The 18906-nt window shown below is 41.5% G+C and overlaps 1 protein-coding gene across 4 annotated transcripts in view; it reads left to right on the top strand.

Annotated features, from left to right (window-relative positions):
• Positions 1-18906, top strand: part of MAGI3 (membrane associated guanylate kinase, WW and PDZ domain containing 3) — a 72323-nt gene that overhangs the window by 35445 nt on the left and 17972 nt on the right. For all 4 annotated transcript variants that reach the window (XM_075776111.1, XM_075776114.1, XM_075776110.1 and 1 more), the window contains exons 2-13: positions 1540-1656; positions 3485-3604; positions 5573-5782; positions 7063-7237; positions 8078-8157; positions 10265-10322; positions 11307-11401; positions 12026-12214; positions 13651-14259; positions 15281-15312; positions 16914-17067; positions 17665-17756. In XM_075776111.1, coding sequence (XP_075632226.1) covers positions 1540-1656; positions 3485-3604; positions 5573-5782; positions 7063-7237; positions 8078-8157; positions 10265-10322; positions 11307-11401; positions 12026-12214; positions 13651-14259; positions 15281-15312; positions 16914-17067; positions 17665-17756 — 1931 coding nt within the window. The remainder of the gene's footprint in view (positions 1-1539; positions 1657-3484; positions 3605-5572; positions 5783-7062; positions 7238-8077; positions 8158-10264; positions 10323-11306; positions 11402-12025; positions 12215-13650; positions 14260-15280; positions 15313-16913; positions 17068-17664; positions 17757-18906) is intronic.

Genomic DNA, 18906 nt, shown 5'->3' with positions numbered 1-18906 from the left:
CCCGGGGAGCACTGCAGTGTTGGGAAGGAGTTGGGATGGGGATGCTGCTCACCCCACCCACGTTGTAGGGAATCGCTGTATTGCTTCTGGAACTCCCAGACAGCCATGAGGACCGTACTGTGCTGTCCTCTCAACGCTGCAGAATGCTTTCTGTGCTTCTGGATGTAATTGTTAAATAAATGACAGTGTTAAAGGAGGGTGAGAAATGAACTTTATCCGGAGCTCAGGGTGCACATCAAGCACTGTGTATGATTTGAAATACGGTTTGTCATTAATGAATGGCAATAGCCAAGGTAACATTTGAGACGCAGGTGTAAGGTGCGTATCTGTCCTTAACTTGGCAAAAATGGAAGGGAAAGGTTCAACTTGCCAAAACATGCAACTGATTTTGCAGCAGTGACATGTGGTTGGGAAAACTTGCTGAGTGGTGGTGGAAGGGGTTTTGGGTTTTGGTTTGTTGGGTTTTTCTAACTTTGACATTTCATGGAAGTACAGTAATCTTGGTTTAAGGTATAAACGAGCTTTGTATTAAGACCGATGTGGGTCTGTGCCCCATTTCATTCTCAGGGCTTTTGAGGTGGTCTCTTCAGCAGTTGATCCCTGCAGGCGTTGGAGGCTCTGTCAGAATCACTCCTATGGCGAGTTTCCACGTTTCATAACCTGTTGCTGACATAACTTAAAAGGAGGAGTTGTCTCTTCCAGGTTTTGTTCCCACTGCTGTGATACGCCAGCATACGCCTGCTGCTGGCTGTCCCCTAGCTGGGTTTTGAAGGCTGAGAGTCTTTTTCCCTTAAGCCCCGAGTGTTCTGCTGTAGTACGTAACTTAAATTTATCAAGGTCGCTGAACCCTATTTAATGTGCTTTCTGGGAAGATGACAGGGTACAAAAGATTGTTTTGTACCCTTCTGTCAGAAGGATGAAGCAGTAATGCAAGAGCTCAGTTATTTGTGTGCAGAAGGGGCCATGGTGATCTAATGATATGACAGATTCGCTAATGATACCTGACAGAAGTATTGCAAAAGAATAATTGTAAAAAAACCCTCCTCTTCTATCATGCAGTGTTTTTAAAAAGGAAAAAAATTTCTTTTTATAATAGCCAGAATGCATATTCCCATGTGACAACATACTGAGTTCAGGTGCCTAGCCAGTAGGTGAAAATTGAATAGAAAGTAGTATCGCTGTATTTTGAAGCAGTCTCCTGTCTGTAGAGACTTTTAATTTGGGTAACAGATGTTGTATCTTAATACTTTCTATTGATTTCCAAACAATTCCAGAACATTGTAACTTTCTTGCTTGGGAGATACTGAGGTTGGATGGTTGTTGCTCAGCTATGCTTAAAATCACCGTGCCAATTCACACCAGCAGAGAGTCAGGCTTTGGTAGCATAGAATGGCTTTTCCATTCAGGTCGTTGCGCTTAAAACAACCCAACTCTTTCTGTTGCTTTCTTTTTTTGAAACATTTATACCAGCGAAATGCTATTCTTGTTGCAAGATCCTGCTTAATTTTTATGAGTCTTTCTTGTTTGTTGTTTTTTAAGGAAAAGTCATCAACAAAGACTTGCGCCACTACTTGAGCCTTCAGTTCCAGAAGGGCTCGATAGACCATAAACTCCAGCAAGTGATCAGAGACAATCTCTACTTGAGAACCATCCCTTGTAAGTATGTAAAGATCATCCGCATGTGATCTGTTCCTGCTAACCGTCACATAATTCCAGAGCTTTAAATGCCTTCTCTCCTAATCTGGAGCTTCTATAAATTGCTTTGCTAGAGCAGTTTCATACCTTAAGTTGCTATGAAAATGTATGGCCAGCATGGACTGACAAAACAGCGAAAACTTGAGCATTCAAAGCTCAGAGTGTTTCAGGAATACCTGTGGTTTACTCATCGGTTCTTGTTGTTAGAAATAAGCACAGCCACCATGGGAAATAAACCTTCCTCAGCATGATCAAGCAGTGCAGACGGGTCCTGCTTTTTGTCAATGTATTGTTTTGTTTTTTTTTTCACAAAGAGGAAACTGAGACCTCGGAGGGTCACGTGCATTAGGCAGAGCAGCGCAGCTGGAAGCAGAGTTGCGGGAGGGATTACATGCAGAAAGGGTTGCAATGACAGAGATGCATGGCAACTGTTGCTCGCTCATCCTGAGAAGACAGTACAAGGAGGCAAGAGGGAGAGCGAATCTGTGGCCCAAGAGAAGTGGAAGAAACAGCACATGGACAAACTTCAGTGTCACAGCAAGAATTAATTAGTCAAGAGGATCTGGATGGCCCTGTCTCATCAGTTATGCCAGCCCTTCTGCTCTGAGCGTCTGCTGGCATCCCTGGGTCCAGCCAACAGCGGTGTTAACTTGCCTTTAGCGAGGTGCCTAAAGGGCACTGCTCCCACGAGTGGAGGTTTATAGAAAGCACCCTTCGAGGTACAGGACGCTCTGACAGCTGCCAAATACCCTGTCGTTGCTTCTCACCCTTCTGTGCCGTTTGGTTTCTTAATTATCACAAGATCATCCTTTACTGTGTCTCAAAGGTTCACTGATTAAAAAGGCTCATCACCGACTGCATTTAAATATTCATTGCGCTAAAAAGTTTGTCAACTAATGTTTTTGTAACTACAGGAATTCCATTCTCAATTTAGCATCAGTGTTATATTGGGAGCACCCAAGAGTTTGTGACTTTCTTAAAATGTAGCAATAGTGAAAGGCGGCTTGTTTACTAGCAGCTCTTGTTCATGGTGCTGCCTGAAAAAAAAATCAACATAAGCTTTTAAAATGTTATTAGGTTACAGGCAGTAACGAATCAGTGGAGTCCTTTCCAGGAGAGCTTCAATTAAGCTATTATGACTATGGGAGACCCGTATTTATAGACATAACACTTCGAGAACTTCTGCATTAACACAGCAATTTACTGATTACTTTGGAAAAAGCTTACCCGTAGCTCAGGTTTGGAGTATAGATGAATTACACTCTGAATTGTAGGGTTAAAAAGTAGGTTTTGTGCCCAGTTACGGATTTGGTGGCCCCAAAATCAAATACGTTTAGTCCCGGTGACCTCATTCCAAATTAGCGAGTTGGTACTGGTGGAAAGAGTGGAGAGGTGAAGCACCCTTACGCTGTGTTAAAATACCCCAGTTAAACAGCTCCCCAGAGTCCCAGACTGCGACTGCCTGGCTCAGGCGTCGCCAGCTTCCACAGAATAAGTTTTCAGTTCACTGAGCATAAGAAAGAATTCTCTCCAATTACCACCTCACCCAGCTTTTTTTCTCCTCCTTCCTCAATACCAGAGCTGCCATTCCTACATAATTTATTGGCCTAGTTTTTATACATTATGTTCACTTGCTCACCAGTGTTCTAACTCTTACCTTACTGAAGTGACATCATCATTGTATAAAGATTTAAAAATATATTGTTTTTACTGAGTTGTACAGCAGGCAGCATTTGGTAAACAGGCAGCACTTAAGTATCTTACAAGAGTGTTTTCTCTGTCTTTTCAGGCACTACAAGGGCTCCCAGAGATGGGGAGGTCCCTGGGGTAGACTATAATTTCATTCCTGTTGAGCAGTTCAAAGCACTGGAAGAAAGCGGAGCCTTGCTGGAAAGTGGAACGTATGATGGTATGTTGATGACGTTTAATGGAATGGGAATAAGGACCCAGTACTCATGTCCAGTGTCTTGGTCTAAGTGCATTTTCCCTGTTGCGTTTTTGAGGAAGCATTCTGTGCTTGGTACAATTTTAGTTTACCAGAATTCAGTCAATTTTGTTTAAACCTTTGAGAACAGAGCTGTGTTCTTCTCAGAGGCACACTTCAAAAGGATAGAAGGCAAAGGAAATTATGACACAGCAGGGAAGAAAAAGTATTTGGCAATGGAAAATTGAACAGCGCTAGACCAGAGTGTCCAAATCTGGAGCAAAGTTGGTTTTGTTAAATATGGTGGGGAAAAACAATGTAATGAAGGTAGTGAGGCGTCAGGAACTGGTGATCCAGAGGAGTCACAGAGCTGCCATCGCATGATGGGCTTTTGCTTTGCTTTAGTTTGTTTTGTTTTAAAGGGTTCGATGGCAGTCAGAGATAATTTTTAAGGTTCGTTACATCCCTGTACTCTGGGGTGGGGGACGGACCCAAACCCCACCTTTAAAGTGAGAGGAAGGGGAGACAAGTTTGACCGGCGCAGCCGTGGGATGTCTTGCACTCCTGGGGAGTGTGCCCTGGTAGCTGGGTTTCACATGATGCTTGCCTGGTTTCTGCTGCTTTTTACCTCTCAACACCATAAACAGAACAAATTACAAACGTCTCACATTCCTTTTTGTAAGTTTATAAAACCCAAAATATGATCTGGCTAAGGGGATTTTTTAAATGTATAGTTGTACCTGAAGTCAATTAAATTACAGCCAAATTTTCAGAAATGCTGAGCATGTGCAGCTTTCATTGATGCTAAATGGGATTTACCAGATTATAAACCTGATTTGTACATGTATTACAAGTAACTTTAAACATGCATCTAGAGGACTTCTTTGTAGGTGGTGGTTTTGCTGGCACTTGAATTAATTTGATTGACTCCCGCCCCTCAAAAAAGAAAAGAAAAAGAAAATGTCCAAAGTATATTTCTCGTGCTGTCTGTTGACAGCATCCTGTCTGTGCAAATCTCCTAAGCAAATTTAGACTAAGCTAGCCCTTTTTTTTGTCTTAGCTCCCCTTTATCTGGCTGTCGGCACTTTGATCCTCACCTTCGCTGATATTTTCAGAAGGGTTTCTTATTTTTTTTTCACATGGTCAAAACCGTATCCAGCCACCAAACGTTACCTCAGCAAGAGTTCTGGGAAGCTCTCTTGCTGTGTGCTCAATTCCCTAATAAAAATCATATGAGCAGTCAGGAGAGAGGTCAATTTCCGAAATTCTTTTCCAGAAAACAACAGATGATTCCTGGTCTTTGTGGTTTAGATTAAAATATTGAAGCAAAAATCTGTTTGTTTTTCTCAAGTAAAAATCATTTTTAGATGAAGCTATATTAACAGCTTTGTTTAGCATGTAGAAAAATGTAGGACTGCAGTTTGAAAATCAATTATTTGTAATTGTTTTTATGTAAATAGATATGTTTCTGCACAAAATTAATTTGTTTTTTTGACTTTAGTGTGTTTCTGTTGCTGCATGTTTCTCTGTTAATCACTGCATGTTTCTCTGTTAATCAGTTAATCAGTATATAGAGTAAGAACAATTGATTTTCACTGTTTTGCTTGCCTCAGACTATTCCCCAAGTCTCTTTATGGAGCTTTAGTGAATTCCAGTCAAAGTAACAAATCCATCTTTTTCTTTGAAAACATGTGGCAGGATAGAAATTTTGAATTAAACCTATTGGGTTTTGATGTACAATAGCATCACTGGCAAAAAGACGATGTAGGCACAAATAGGTTTTGACTGTTGACTGGTTTTTGATAGTGCTGGTGTCTTCTTAAAGAAGTTAAATTACAGTTCAGGTCTTTCACCAAAAGCACGTTATATGGGCAAGAAAATGTTCACTGCAACTGCCGGTACTTTCAGCAAGTATCAGAGCTTTAGCGATCTTGGTTTCCGTCTCATTGTCAGGTAATTTTTATGGTACTCCAAAGCCTCCAGCGGAGCCCAGCCCCTTTCAGCCTGATCCAGTGGATCAAGTCCTTTTCGACAATGATTTTGATACCGAATCGCAGAGGAAAAGAACCACGTCCGTCAGCAAAATGCAAAGGATGGACAGTTCTCTCCCGGAAGAGGAGGAAGAGGAGGAAAAGGAAGCAGTTAATGGCAGCGGAGGGATAGGTTGGTTGACAAGGGGAGAAATTCCCTGAAGTGTTGTGTGGATGGATGAGGAGTGTACAAAAGACGTTCATGCTTGCTTGAACCGCTTCCTTAGTTTGGTGAAGTTCGAAGGCAGTTTTCTATACACACTGGTGTTTTTACTCGATTTTGAAATTATCTTTTAAAAAGAAACAGCTGTTCTCCCAGCCAGATGTGCAATTGCATCATAAAATGCACTGCTCAGTAGAGAACATGTAGTGCTGGGTATCAGCCAGTTACATGAGGGGGAAGGAAAAACTTATCCACTCTTCAAATAACGGAATCCTTTGCAGAGTATATTTCATACCCTGTAAATGTTGTTGTTTAATTTTGAGGAGATTACTGAATTTGTATGCAGGAGATTTTAGCGAAACAGTTGATTTAAGGGGCAACACTAGCTCATGCTGTAAAATTTTCAGATGATTTTGGTTAAGGGAACTATCGCACAACTTGAAACTGCCTAAAGGGGAGTTTGTGGGGAGAAATAAAGCGGAGTGCGTTGAGGTCGGACCAGTGTCCAGTGGGACCTTGCGAAGATTGGCAGGATGCCCCTTTCCTTTCACTGTCACGGTGACTCATCTTGGGGGGGGAAGAACTGATGGCGGAGAGAAACCGTCACATTGCATTTGCAGATGATCCTGTGTGTGAGTGTTTAAGACAGACTTACATCGGCCAGACCTGATCTAGTCTTGCAAGCTTCAGGGCTGGCAACACCGTGGCCGGGTGGCTGGGCTGGTGGTTAGGTGAGGTCAGGGACATCGTGGTGTGACAGGGGATACCGAGCATAACCTCCGGACTGAAGGGTGGAGGCTTGCATTTAACATTTTCTGCAGGGATTTTTGGTAGCTTTTTCTTATTGTGGCTTGCGGGAGGGTGGTGTTTCTTTCACTGGCAGTTTGGGTCTTTTCAATATTTTATTCTGGTGCTTTGAGGAATATTAGTAGGATTTGGGGTGGGTTTTTTTTTGATGGCATTGCACACACTGTTCTCTATATAGGAATGGCAACAGAGTGTAGTCAGCTTGGATTTCTGCCAGCGTTGATTTTTCAGAGTAGGCTCAGACACATAATACAAGGTTAATTCTGTTTGGCAGGGGACGAGCAGAGTCAGCTTTTCAAAGTTACAAAAAAAAAGTGGAAAAATGCACATCACATACAGGGACGTGTTTGACATCCACTCCTAGCCAGATTAAGAGGGTGGTTCTTTGTGAGAAACAACATAAACATCTGACAAATAGTAACACTTTCCCCCAACAACTGCAGAAAACAAAGAAAAACATTCGGAGTCTCCTGACTGGATGAAACCTGTTCCCAGCTACAACCAGACAAGCAGCTCCATGGACTTCAGAAATTACTTGTCGAGGGATGAAACCCTGGAACCGCTGCCCAAGAACTGGGAGATGGCCTACACCGACACTGGCATGATCTACTTCATTGAGTGAGTAGACCGACACCGTGGAGGGCTTGCTGTGCTCTTTGGAGGAGAGAAGTGCTGACGGGCTGCAGTCTAGGAAGCTGCCTGCTGCACTTACACCTCTCTTCTGCTCTTACTGCTTCTATTTCTCTATGAAATTTAATATATTCCTACTGTTACGTTCCTTACCGATGGTCATCTATGTCGCGTGCTTGTTACGATTGCCATCGCGCAAGAAAGCCTTCCGGTTCCACCTGCAAAGTCAGTTTGTTTGTAATACGAGTTTTGTGTCTTGCAAAATACAAAGCTGGGCGGGTATTGATAAGTGAGGTATAAGCCTTCACTACGTCAAATTTCCCTGAAATCTGAGAGCTTGTTTGTTCTTTCTTCCTCTTTGTGTTCCTTGGCTGGGAATGCATGCTTAAAAACACAAACAGCACAGATTAAAGTCCAGGATAGGAAAGCAGCTCATATGTGCACGTGTGAAACAGCCTCATTAATGAATTCTAAGGCAGAAATGAAACAGAAACCTTACTGAGAGTTAAGCATAAGAGGAGGCTAAAAGTATTTTTTCCTTTCAGGTAGGACCAGCTGCTATTCCCACATGAGCTCTCGGGGGCAGGGGAGAGTGTTTGTCCCTCTAACATTTCACATCTGTCCTGGGGAGTCTCCAGTATGCTGGTACCTCTGAGCATCACTGTTGTCTTTTCTTTTTAGCATTTCATGATGTGACTGAGGCACAAATAAAGGCTATATTATCTAAAGGCTACAGTTTGCCCACGGTAGTAAATTTTTAAAGTAAAGCCAAGTTTCTTCAGTCTCAGGGAGTTCTCTTCTTTTAATGGCAAGTGTTCTGCTCCACAGCCATAACACCAAGACAACCACGTGGCTCGATCCGCGGCTCTGTAAGAAAGCCAAAGCTCCTGAAGATTGTGAAGATGGAGGTGAGATGTTCAGAATTCATTTGTCTCCTGTGCCTGATAAAGGTCTGAGTTTATCACAGCTGGATACAATTCATTACTGCTGTGGTAGAAGCTTCTTCCTGATATTTGTGACGCTGGAGCAGGCAGTGTAGCGCTGAGCGTCCTTAGTTCGGTTCGGCAATACAAGTTTACATAAGACTGGGAAAGTCCATAGTGTGTTTTCCCTGGAGTAGTAGAATCTGACTGAATCACGGGTTTATCTGCATTCCTGAGACGAGAATGAGATATTTTGTTCCAGTAACTATCCTTGCTAAGGAGAAAATTGCATATATTGGTGACGATCTCACTGGAAATTGTTGTGTGGGTGGAATATGGCAGGAGGAAAAGGTCCATAAGTATTAGAATCTAGGAATAATAAGGAAGATACAGCATAATACCTATTGCTAATGACGCCTGTTGCATGTGATGTGATAGAATATTTGAATGCACAAGTAGAGGCAACAGTCTGACTCCCTCCAACTCTTCATGCTGTTGCTTCAAAACTTTCAGGTCAGATTCATGATTGGCCTGCAGACAATTCCTGTAACCAGTTCCTACATAGTCGTGTAATTTAGTCAGCTAGAAAAGAGTACCAAATAGCTCTGTCTTCAGCAAATGCCTGACATGTTGCAAAAGCTGAGGCAGACTCAGAATAGTCTATCGTCTTCCTAAATTGCACAGCCTAACAATCATGTATTCATAATGAAGCCAGCTGGAGCAATGGACGCATACTGCTGCTTATTAAACATATGTGCAGCTCACCACGGGATAAAAAGAGCACTTTAAACAGAGAGATGCTGGATCTCCAAGTGAACAACATTTAAATGAATAGACCCACTGGGTCTTTTGTCAAACCCTGTGGAGTGATGCTGGTATTAATAATTGGTTACATGCTGTCATATGCTAGGAAAAATTCCTGTTGCCGTCAAACTTAGGGCAGCCTCAAACAAGATTACATAGCAGTTTTATCCTTAAAATGTCTAGCTACCTGCCTGTGTCCATTATTCTAATATTTAAATCTCCATGGTCAAGATAACTAGAACAGTAAAGCTAGAATAATTGGACCTCTGTGTTAACTGCTTATCACCTTTGGCCAGTAATGATCTGCTGCTGGGCACCATCTTTCCAGATTCTGAATTTGCCATAAAAAGGAGCTTTTCACATGTAACTCTCAGTACCTATATCAAACAGGTAATTTTTTATTTTAGACCCCTAATGTAAGGATGTCCAAGCCCGAGCCACTCTCAGCTGGCTTGCCGTGGCTGCAGGAGCCGTCAGGCTGCAGCAGTGCAGAACTGCACGTTGTCATCTTGCCAGGCTGCGCTGAATCTGATGCAACCAGACCCAAACACGTGCTAGCTAGTTTTGGGGTGTCTCGCTATCCTGTAAACGTCAGGGCGAAATGGCCTGCCATGGTGGGGCTCTCTTCTTGCCTATCTTACAGTTCTGACTGAAGGTTTCTTGGGTTGACTGAAAACAGAAATGTCGGAATACAGTGAAATATCCTGATATTGTTGAGAGAATAAATAAAGGTGGCATTATTTCTGCCAGGTGGTCTTAAACGGAAAGTACAAGAAGATGCATAGTTTTACAAGGTTGGGATGTGATACTGCGAGGCATTCATAGCTCTCTCTTGTGGTGTATTTGGGGGCAGAAGCAGTGTGACCATATTCACATTGTGCAGTTTAAAAAGTTGACAACTATCAAATCACATTCATAATTTATAATTAGATTAATTTTAAATAATGTATTTTTCTTCCCCTTTATAGGTTCTTCCTCTCTAAATAGGTTAGTTTGTATCTTGTCTTTAAGTTTATTATATGTTCGAAGTGGTGTGAGTTTGTTGAATACGAGTCTCCTCATCTAATGGAACAAAGAGAGTTATAGGGCTTCAAATTCCCTGGAACAGGCTGATATCCTTTCATCAGAAGGACCAGCCTCAAACAAATGAAGGGGATAAAAAAGGACCTGTATTTTCCTGGTATTTTTCATGAGTCTGTAATCTGTCCTCTCGTTCCTTCATTAAGAATTCTGCTATTTGCAGATAGTTTGCCACTGTAATGGAGAATTTTTTTCTTTCTGATTGCAGAACTTCCTTATGGATGGGAAAAAATAGAAGACCCTCAATACGGAACATACTATGTTGAGTAAGTGCTAATTATTAATTTGATGTTGTTATTTTCTGCTCAATTTATAACTAAGTGCTCATATGCAGTATGTATAGGTTGCAATGCAATTGAAGTATGAAACATATCCAGTAGAAACAGTACTAGGGGCAATGAGCACCCAGGGACACGTTTCCAAAGCACCAGCACATGGGCAGATCCATGGTGTGACCTTTCAGACCTACTGGGGCATATTTCTTTTGGGGAGGGAAAGCAAGTAGCAAGCAAATTGTAATTTATTAATGGGAATGAGCTGATGTCATTTTTCTTAGCTTTAACAAAAATGAGGTCACTTGATTTAAGAGTGGCACCTGATAACTGTAAAAGAGCAAAAATAACTTCTATCTCATTGCTGTCTCCAAAGAGACGAGTAAATAACTACTAAACTGCTGCAAGAGCTCTTCTGAGTCTCCTTCAGGTCAGAGAAAATTTTCTCTTTAACCATGGAGAAGAAAATGAGTAGAGTTGAAAATGTTAGCTTCAGAGAACAAGCTAACATGTTTGACTTTGCAAAGCCAACACAGTTATTTAAATTCTGCTTTTCCACTCTTCAGAGTGGTTTTTTTCCCCACTCTGCTGTACTATTCTAGCATCTACTAGTAAAAAGGTGGTGTCAGAGTTTGTGAACATTATAGGTAGATGGAAGCAACACGTAGGGTCAAGAGAAAAAGCAGGTTTTCTCAGTTCTAAACTATTACAGTCTTTTGCAGAGTGGAATGAAGGTACACTGTGCCTAATAACAACAGGAAGTAAAATTGTATCGGCTCTTAAAGTAAACCAAGTTGGTGAAAGAATAAAAATGCTTTCAGTGTTGATTACGATAGTTTATCATTCATTCTTCCAGAGCATTGATCTGAGATAATAAAAAAATAGTATTTGTAGATGTATCTTTTGTGGTTGTCTTTTCTGTGAAATAGGCAGAATGCTTTCTGCTGAAATCCTGATCTACCTTTTGTATGCCTACAGTCATATTAACCAGAAAACTCAGTTTGAGAATCCAGTATTGGAAGCCAAAAGAAAAAAACAGCTAGGACAGACTGATGTTGGCCCTTCAAAATCAGGTATCACTGAAGATTGTGTGTCAGTTTATCTGCAAGTATGCATCGCAAGTAACCAATTTTGGAATTCATCAAGGCATTAGCCTTGTCTTTTTGCTGGCAGTTGTGGCGTTGCCCTCCCAAATCTGTAGGGTTTTTTGAGTGATTTTTTTTTTTAATGTTAAAATTGAACTGAGACCCTAAGACTGCTTTAAAATCATTTTGCTCGTTCTGAAGCTGGTTGTCATAAGCAGCTTTTGAATATATGGAGGGTTAGAAGAGCCAGCTGGAAGATGCAGCTAAAACCCCACCTTGAATTTTTATGCTTTTGATCTACTTAAAGCTAAGTATTCTAGGTTTAAAGTGTAAAACTGGGAATTAAAGTTGGCAGGTTTAGTTCCAGCTCTGTTGTAATCTGTACTACGGTCTTGAAAAAACTCTTAACTTTCCCCTTCACTTAACTTAGCTGTGAACTGAGTATAACAGTATCTTGTTTGCTTTACACCATAACAGTTCTGCAGAGGTTAACCAATGTTAACCAAACAAATCATTAACTTTTATGACACCTTAACAAACAAACAAACAAAAACTTACCAAAACTGACTCTGGTTTTCTGCCTTCATGTCTCTTTATTCCATAATTTGAAAGGACCAGAGAAGTCTGTGTTTACTAGAGATCCATCCCAGCTTACAGGAGCGCTTATACGGACATCGCTGAAAAAAAGTACAATGGGATTTGGCTTCACAATCATTGGGGGGGACAGACCTGATGAGTTTCTCCAGGTGAAGAACGTGCTAAAAGATGGACCTGCTGCACAAGATGGCAGAATTGCCCCAGGTCAAGTATTATTTCTCTAAACTTCCGTTTCCTGTGGTGGTGCTTTTAGAGAACACAGCTTCTGAGCACAGGAGGTTGGATGACTCCGAATACGAACACCTCACTAAATGAAATAGTTCTCAGATTTGTGAAAGTTCTGTGCAGAGCAGTGGCTGAAAAGAAAAAGAAGTGCTATTCTGGATAGAAATCTGCTTTTCCTGTACTTCTGCTTTAGCTGAGACTTTTGGCTTCATGGTTGTTTACAGAATGTTTTTTTTGTTCCCTCTCTGTACGTAAAGTAAAAACAGTGTGTTTGAGTCCTGGTCTGTATTTTGCCTTGTTGCTGCCGGAAAACAACACCAAATACTAAAATTGCAAAAAAAAACTGCAGCAGGAATGAACAAGCAAAGCTGTATGAACTGGACAAGTGAGGAAACGAGGGATGAGAGTACCTGAAATCCATAAAGAATTGCACACTTTCTCATTGTTGTTATATGTTTAAGTTACCTATAAGCTTGCTGTAACATGGTTTACATACCAGAAAAGGCAAAATGCTTCTTTACGTATCACATAAACTCTGTTACTCTTCAGAGAAGAAGAGTAAGAAGAGCTCGTGCTTTCAATACTTTAATAGTATTTACTTATAAAATGAAACAGTTTCCTGTTTTGTTGCTGACCTGCTGTTTGAACTTGTTTGTATGTGATTCATTTTCTTCCTCCGTAAAAATGAAGGCGATCCCGCAGCACTGCATTGTGCACACACACGTTTGAGTGGAAAGATGTGTATCTATTCCTGTTGTAGCTCATGTAACAAGAGAGTTACTGTTTTACTGATGCCCAGGCGTTTACGTGATAAGACTATTTGCTTGCTGGGAATATTGTATTGCACATGCAAAGTTTCACAATGAAAATGATGCAAATTATGAAATGAAGTTTTGGGATCTGAAGTCCACTTCAGTTTGAAAATACACCCTTAGCCATGTGTGGCAACAGTGTAGAAGTACGGAATGTGTGTGGGCGCTATCCTAACTCAAGTTCAGCCAGTCCTAAAATAAACATAGGACCCCCCCCAAAAAAATCCGATTTATTCTGGGTAGAGTTTAGGGTGCCGTACAATATGAATTAAAGTAGAAGACATCTGCTTGCAGTAGCGTGCGCGCGCTGCTTCATCTCCTGTGGCTGTACAGTATCATATTTTAAATCTGCTGCAGATTAAACTTTATATATTTAGCACACTGTGTTCTGAGATGAAATAGAATAAATGCAAAGAGGAAATCCTTTGTGCTTTTTGGCAACAGATAGCCCAGAGGTAATAGCCCAGCCACCATTCCTTACTAGTTTTAAGACTGCACAGTGATTTTCTCCAGTTAGGCTTTTGTTCTGAGTCTCAGAACACAGGACAGGTTTGGATGGTTTCGTTTCTGGTTTTGACACTGTTGAACTTTGTTTTGTAACAGGTGATGTCATTGTAGACATAAATGGAACTTGTGTCCTTGGCCATACCCATGCAGATGTTGTCCAGATGTTTCAGCTAGTTCCCGTCAATCAGTATGTGAACATGACTTTGTGTCGTGGCTATCCTCTTCCTGACGACAACGAAGACCCTGTGGTAGATATAGTGACAGCTACACCTATTATCAACGGACCGCCTGTGACCAAAGGAGACGTTTGTGTGACCAGCCAAGATTTAATAGCAGGAACGGTTGTGTTGGACCAGAATGGAAAAATGGGCCCTATGTTGGTCAACGGTCGTCTGAACGGCCCTTCCATGGATACAGCTGAGCAGAGGATCTCTCTTGCATCTTCAGGAGGCTCTCAGCCAGAGCTGGTCACCATTCCTCTAGTCAAAGGTCCCAAAGGCTTTGGGTTTGCCATTGCAGACAGTCCGACAGGACAGAAGGTGAAAATGATTTTAGACAGTCAGTGGTGCCAAGGCCTTCAGAAAGGGGACGTAATCAAGGAGATCTGCCATCAGAACGTACAGAGCTTGACACATCTGCAGGTGGTGGAGGTACTGAAGCAGTTTCCAGTAGGAGCAGAGGTGCCGCTGCTTATCCTAAGAGGAGGTACATACGTAAATTTACAGTTGTCATGTACGGTTATATGCTTTTTAAACGTCCCTTTTTAGTGTGATATCTAAATCGTGTCCAGTCTTGACAGCTAAGTAGCAGCTTATTAGGTCTCTGAGCTGTTATGTTCCAAGTTTAATTCATACCCCTGAGTATTTGGGATGAGAGCATGTCACTAGGGGTTTTTTTTCCAAAAATTTTATTGTGCTGTGTTTATGCACTGTTTCTTCCAAGTGTCTGGGGAGTGCTAAAGCAAAAATGCGGTCTGTAGCATAATACAAAGCGTATGATGGATAGAGTTTTCTGCGGCTCTCCAAATGTATTCCAGTAACTGTAGCTGCAATGGACAGGTGATTACAGGAGACAGGGAGAAACATCAGCAGTGAGGTGGAGCAGATCACTGGAAATACCAGAAAAGTTCTCATTTTTGCATTTGCATATTTATACCCTTTCATTGACTGTCAGTCACAGACCAGAACGCATCTTCTCCCCAAAAGCTGACTAGTAGATAGTGTACGTTTGCCAGAAGGAGCTAAATGAATTATGAAGCAACATGTGGCTGCTTAGTGTCCCTTTAAGCTTTTATTGTAGCCCTGAGAGCGTCACTTCAAAGAGTCATCGACGTTTGTGAAAATCTTCAGGTCTTTTTTTTTGTATCAATGCTACTATTCCTTAATCTGCTAAAGAAGTAATTAGATTTCTTTGGTAGCAAGTGAAATTCCTCTAGACAACTTCACAAAGTCTCTGTATCCAATGAACCGATGCGTGATTTGGTTGACCGGAGTCTAGCAAAAAGAGAAATAGATGTTTTTCATTGTTGTACAGCTAGCAATTCTAATTTGAGACTTTTCTGAAGTGATGGTTTTGGTCAACTGAACATTCACTTTGCCGTTTAAAAGAAGAATGAATAAGCAGTTGCTATTTTCAACCCAGGAGGAACTGATTATATTGCTTTAATGCTGTTTAAACTTTTGGTGACCTACTATTGAAATTGCTTTCTACATTATATTTTCTTCAGGTCCACCCTCACCTACTAAAACTTCCAAAGGGGTAAGTATTAGCGATGTATTTAAATTTGTTTCTGATGGAGAATATTCAGGGGGGTTTGGTTGCAAAACAGAATTATAAAAACAGTCCACTTAATGCAAAAGATTCCTTTGAGTTTTTTGAGTTGTTTAACGGAGGTGATGGAGATCTCTCTTCTTACTGCTGAGGAATCAAGAATGCAGCAAAGATCTTGTATGATGACAGGTCTAGTGGTGTTGATTTGTCAGGATTTTAAATGTGACATTTCCACTTAAGTCCCATCGTTATTTCCTAGTTTTGCACTGTATGAAATTGCTATCTGTGTGCACGCTCTGACCTGCTTCGGTAATCTCATCCTCTCTGGGTTTTAGTCCCTGTGGTAATCTGCAACATGATTTAGTGAAACCACGTCTACTTAGCTGCCACAAACTCATTCTCTTAAGTAACTGCTGTCAGAATACACATTAAAAGGGAAACAAAATACAGTATCTATTTTTTTTCCTTGCTAATTACCTGTATTAAAGTGAAATGGGATTTCTAAAGGAAGTTTACAATACTTCGATGCTTCTCAGTCCTGTCATAGAATTAATGGACTGGTTAGTACTCCCTTCTTAAAATGCTTGCTTATCTTTGAATCCGTATTTTCAGGAAGTCTTTATGTAGCTGAACACTCCTAGTTTGATACTCGTTATTCTTAGAAGTGTGATCTGTTGGGGTATCTTTAGTATGTATTAGCTCAGTGAAGAATTCTTTGGCTTAATAAAATACTCTCTGATTTGATAATGCTGACAGTAATGCATCTTTTTGTCGTGCGCGCTTCTTTTATGTATTAGGCTAGTCGGTGAACAGAGCTGTTTTTTTAAAAATGTTTCTTGTACAGAATAAATTATTGCATTTCAGGAAAACCCCATTACCAAGATGTAGATGCAGCTGCTTTTTCTATCTTTGGCATGTGGTTTGAGTATTGAAGTCATATCCCAGCAGTGGGATAAAGTGAGCACATACATTTAGTGCGCTTGAAATGGACTGCACTCAGTAAGATTTGCAGATTCCGTTCATTGCAAGCGTACAGCTGCCCACGCTAAATAAATGGGTGCATAAATCTCTGCAGTTTGAGGATGCAAGCCCTGTCAGTGTGGCTCCCATGTCAGTGCGCTCTGTGCAGGCATGCTAAAAATACTTTGGACTCAGGGACTCGCGTTCTAGCACACATGCAGTAGCAACTTCCCGTGGAGCACTCGATGTTCAGTGGCATTAAGCAGCGTGGCAAAATAATTCAGTTAAAAAGGGCAAGTTCTTGTGTTTATAAACATACAAGAAGTGTCAAACTGCTAAACCCCTTGGGGGAGTTTTCTTCCACTCTTGGTAAAAGGGCATATCTAAGTCTGTTCTGCTTGTGTTTGTGTTTAACGTGCACAGACACGTGCAGATGACCATGTTCAAGCTTTCCAGGTTGGGTTTCAGCCCAGAAAAAAGTATTTAGAGTTACTTTAGTGCATGATCAATTGGAAATTAGCCCTGCGTTTCACCTCTGCATGATGTTTATTGTCTTTGCGAGCATAAGTACACAAGTTGAGTTACACTTTTGATTTAGTATGGATTTTGTGGGGTGGGGTCTGTTTCAGAAGGACAAGCAGGACAGTTCGGGTAGTTTGGAAGCTGTTGGTGATCCCATCCCACAGCCGATGCCGTTCCCACCCACTGCTGTACGATCGGGCTCTCCTAAACTAGACCCTTCGGAAGTCTACTTGAAGTCTAAGACTCTGTATGAGGACAAGCGTAAGTATATCAACTTCAACTTGGAAGTACTCAATTATGAAGGAATTTTTTCTGTCGTATGTATGGTAAAACTACTGTGACTTTCAGTTTGAGTTTTTTAACCTCCTCTAGGTAAAACATTTCAAGAAATGTGTAATTCATACAGAAATTAGAAACCTGTGGAACTCCTTTTGAAAAAAAAAGATACAATATGCTTCAACCATATTTATAATAAAACAGATAATCATAGAAATGGTCTCAAGGATGATCTAGCTCTGAAGGAAACGGAAGTAGAGCTGACCATTTCCGAGTTTATAGGAGTTAGTTTTGAGTTGTCTTGCAGACCAGATTTTATCCTGGTCCACCGTACAAGTGCAGCTGTCATTTCTCCTTTGGCATTCATTGATCTGTCCCTTCCTTTTTTCAGCCTTTTCCTGAAACTTTATTTTTCCATTTTGTAAAGAGAACATCGCTGAAGATTTGACTGTTTGAATTATTTACTGTATTTCTGATTACTGTGTTCTGTCATTAAGAAGAGTCAGAATGCACCATAAAAACATAATCTTTCGATAATCAAAGATAGTTCCTTACATGTTTTGAAATGTTGCTTTGTCTTAGCTCCAAACACAAGAGATTTGGACGTTTTCCTGCGAAAACAAGAGTCAGGCTTTGGTTTCCGGGTGCTTGGAGGGGATGGACCAGACCAGCCCGTAAGTGAAACAGTTTACGGTTGCCTACGTGTTATCTTACAGTGTTACTGTTAGAATGACTCCTGCTCCATCATCCTCATTTCCCTCTCATCCCAAACAGTTCAGTGATGGCAAAATTGATCAATTCAGTATCTGCCTTTTAAAGGTCAAGAATTGTTTCAGATTACCTTTCATTTTTTCCTCTTCGTGGCTGACTTTAATCTGCAAGGCTCCCGTGCCCTTTTGGCTATCTGGAGCTTGTCTTTGGCAGCAGCTTTCTCTGCCAGGCTGATAATACTGAAGATGTTGCTGTAGTTGCTGCTGTGTCTCAGGAGCACTCGAAAGGGCAGCGCCGGTGCTCAGCCTTTGCCCATTTCCACCTGATCCTGATGGTGGCCTTGGCACAAAACACGCCCTGGTAACGCTCAGTGTGCCGTGCACGTTGGCGCATCCTGGGGAGCAGGTGAGTGGAAGGAAGGTGCTGCTTACCCTGCAAAAACTCCCGCAGGCCATTGCTTTGAATGCGGCCCAGTGAAATGAGGCAAGATTTTGGATTGTGTCCCACTTTTCCCTCACCTCTCCCACCAACTTTTCAAAAATGCATTTTGTTCTGTCAGTCAGTGTGGTTTCTAGTCGATTCGTCTCAAGGAGACAAGCCCAGCCTTTCCAGTGCATGCTTTCAGGCTTTTTTTGCCTTGTGATTTTCCCTCTCATCTCAGAAAATGCAAAACGTGGTACCTCAAGATTTTTGTGAAAGCCTTGAAACGGAACCTGTTAAGACTGGCTTCCTCCTGCAGATGCGTATTGGTGACGTTTTGCATTGTAACTGGCATCAGAACGCGGCTCTGATGTTTGCACAGGAGGAAGAATACTTGTTAGAGCCTCGTTTGCTTTAACCTGGTCAGTGACTAAAGTTCAGTTAGGATTTTGAGTCATCCATGTAGTGGTGTTTCCTGGCCTCAGCCCGCTGAGCTGTTGCAGTTGGACTTGGATGACTCTGCGTGAGAGGTAATTGCCAAGGAGCAGCAGAGTTGGAGGCCAACGGGCAAATGCTGGTGCGGAAACCCTGGCTAGTCTGTTCCTCAGAGCAGACTGTAGGAGACTGCCCTCTATTTCCAAAAAGGCAATTTTTTTTTTTCCTTTGGGAAGAAGTGCTAAGACTTGTTACCAT

Source organism: Balearica regulorum, chromosome 25 (genome assembly GCF_011004875.1).
Source record: "Balearica regulorum gibbericeps isolate bBalReg1 chromosome 25, bBalReg1.pri, whole genome shotgun sequence".
Lineage (NCBI taxonomy): Eukaryota > Metazoa > Chordata > Aves > Gruiformes > Gruidae > Balearica > Balearica regulorum.
This window is presented reverse-complemented; position numbering and strand designations above follow the sequence as displayed.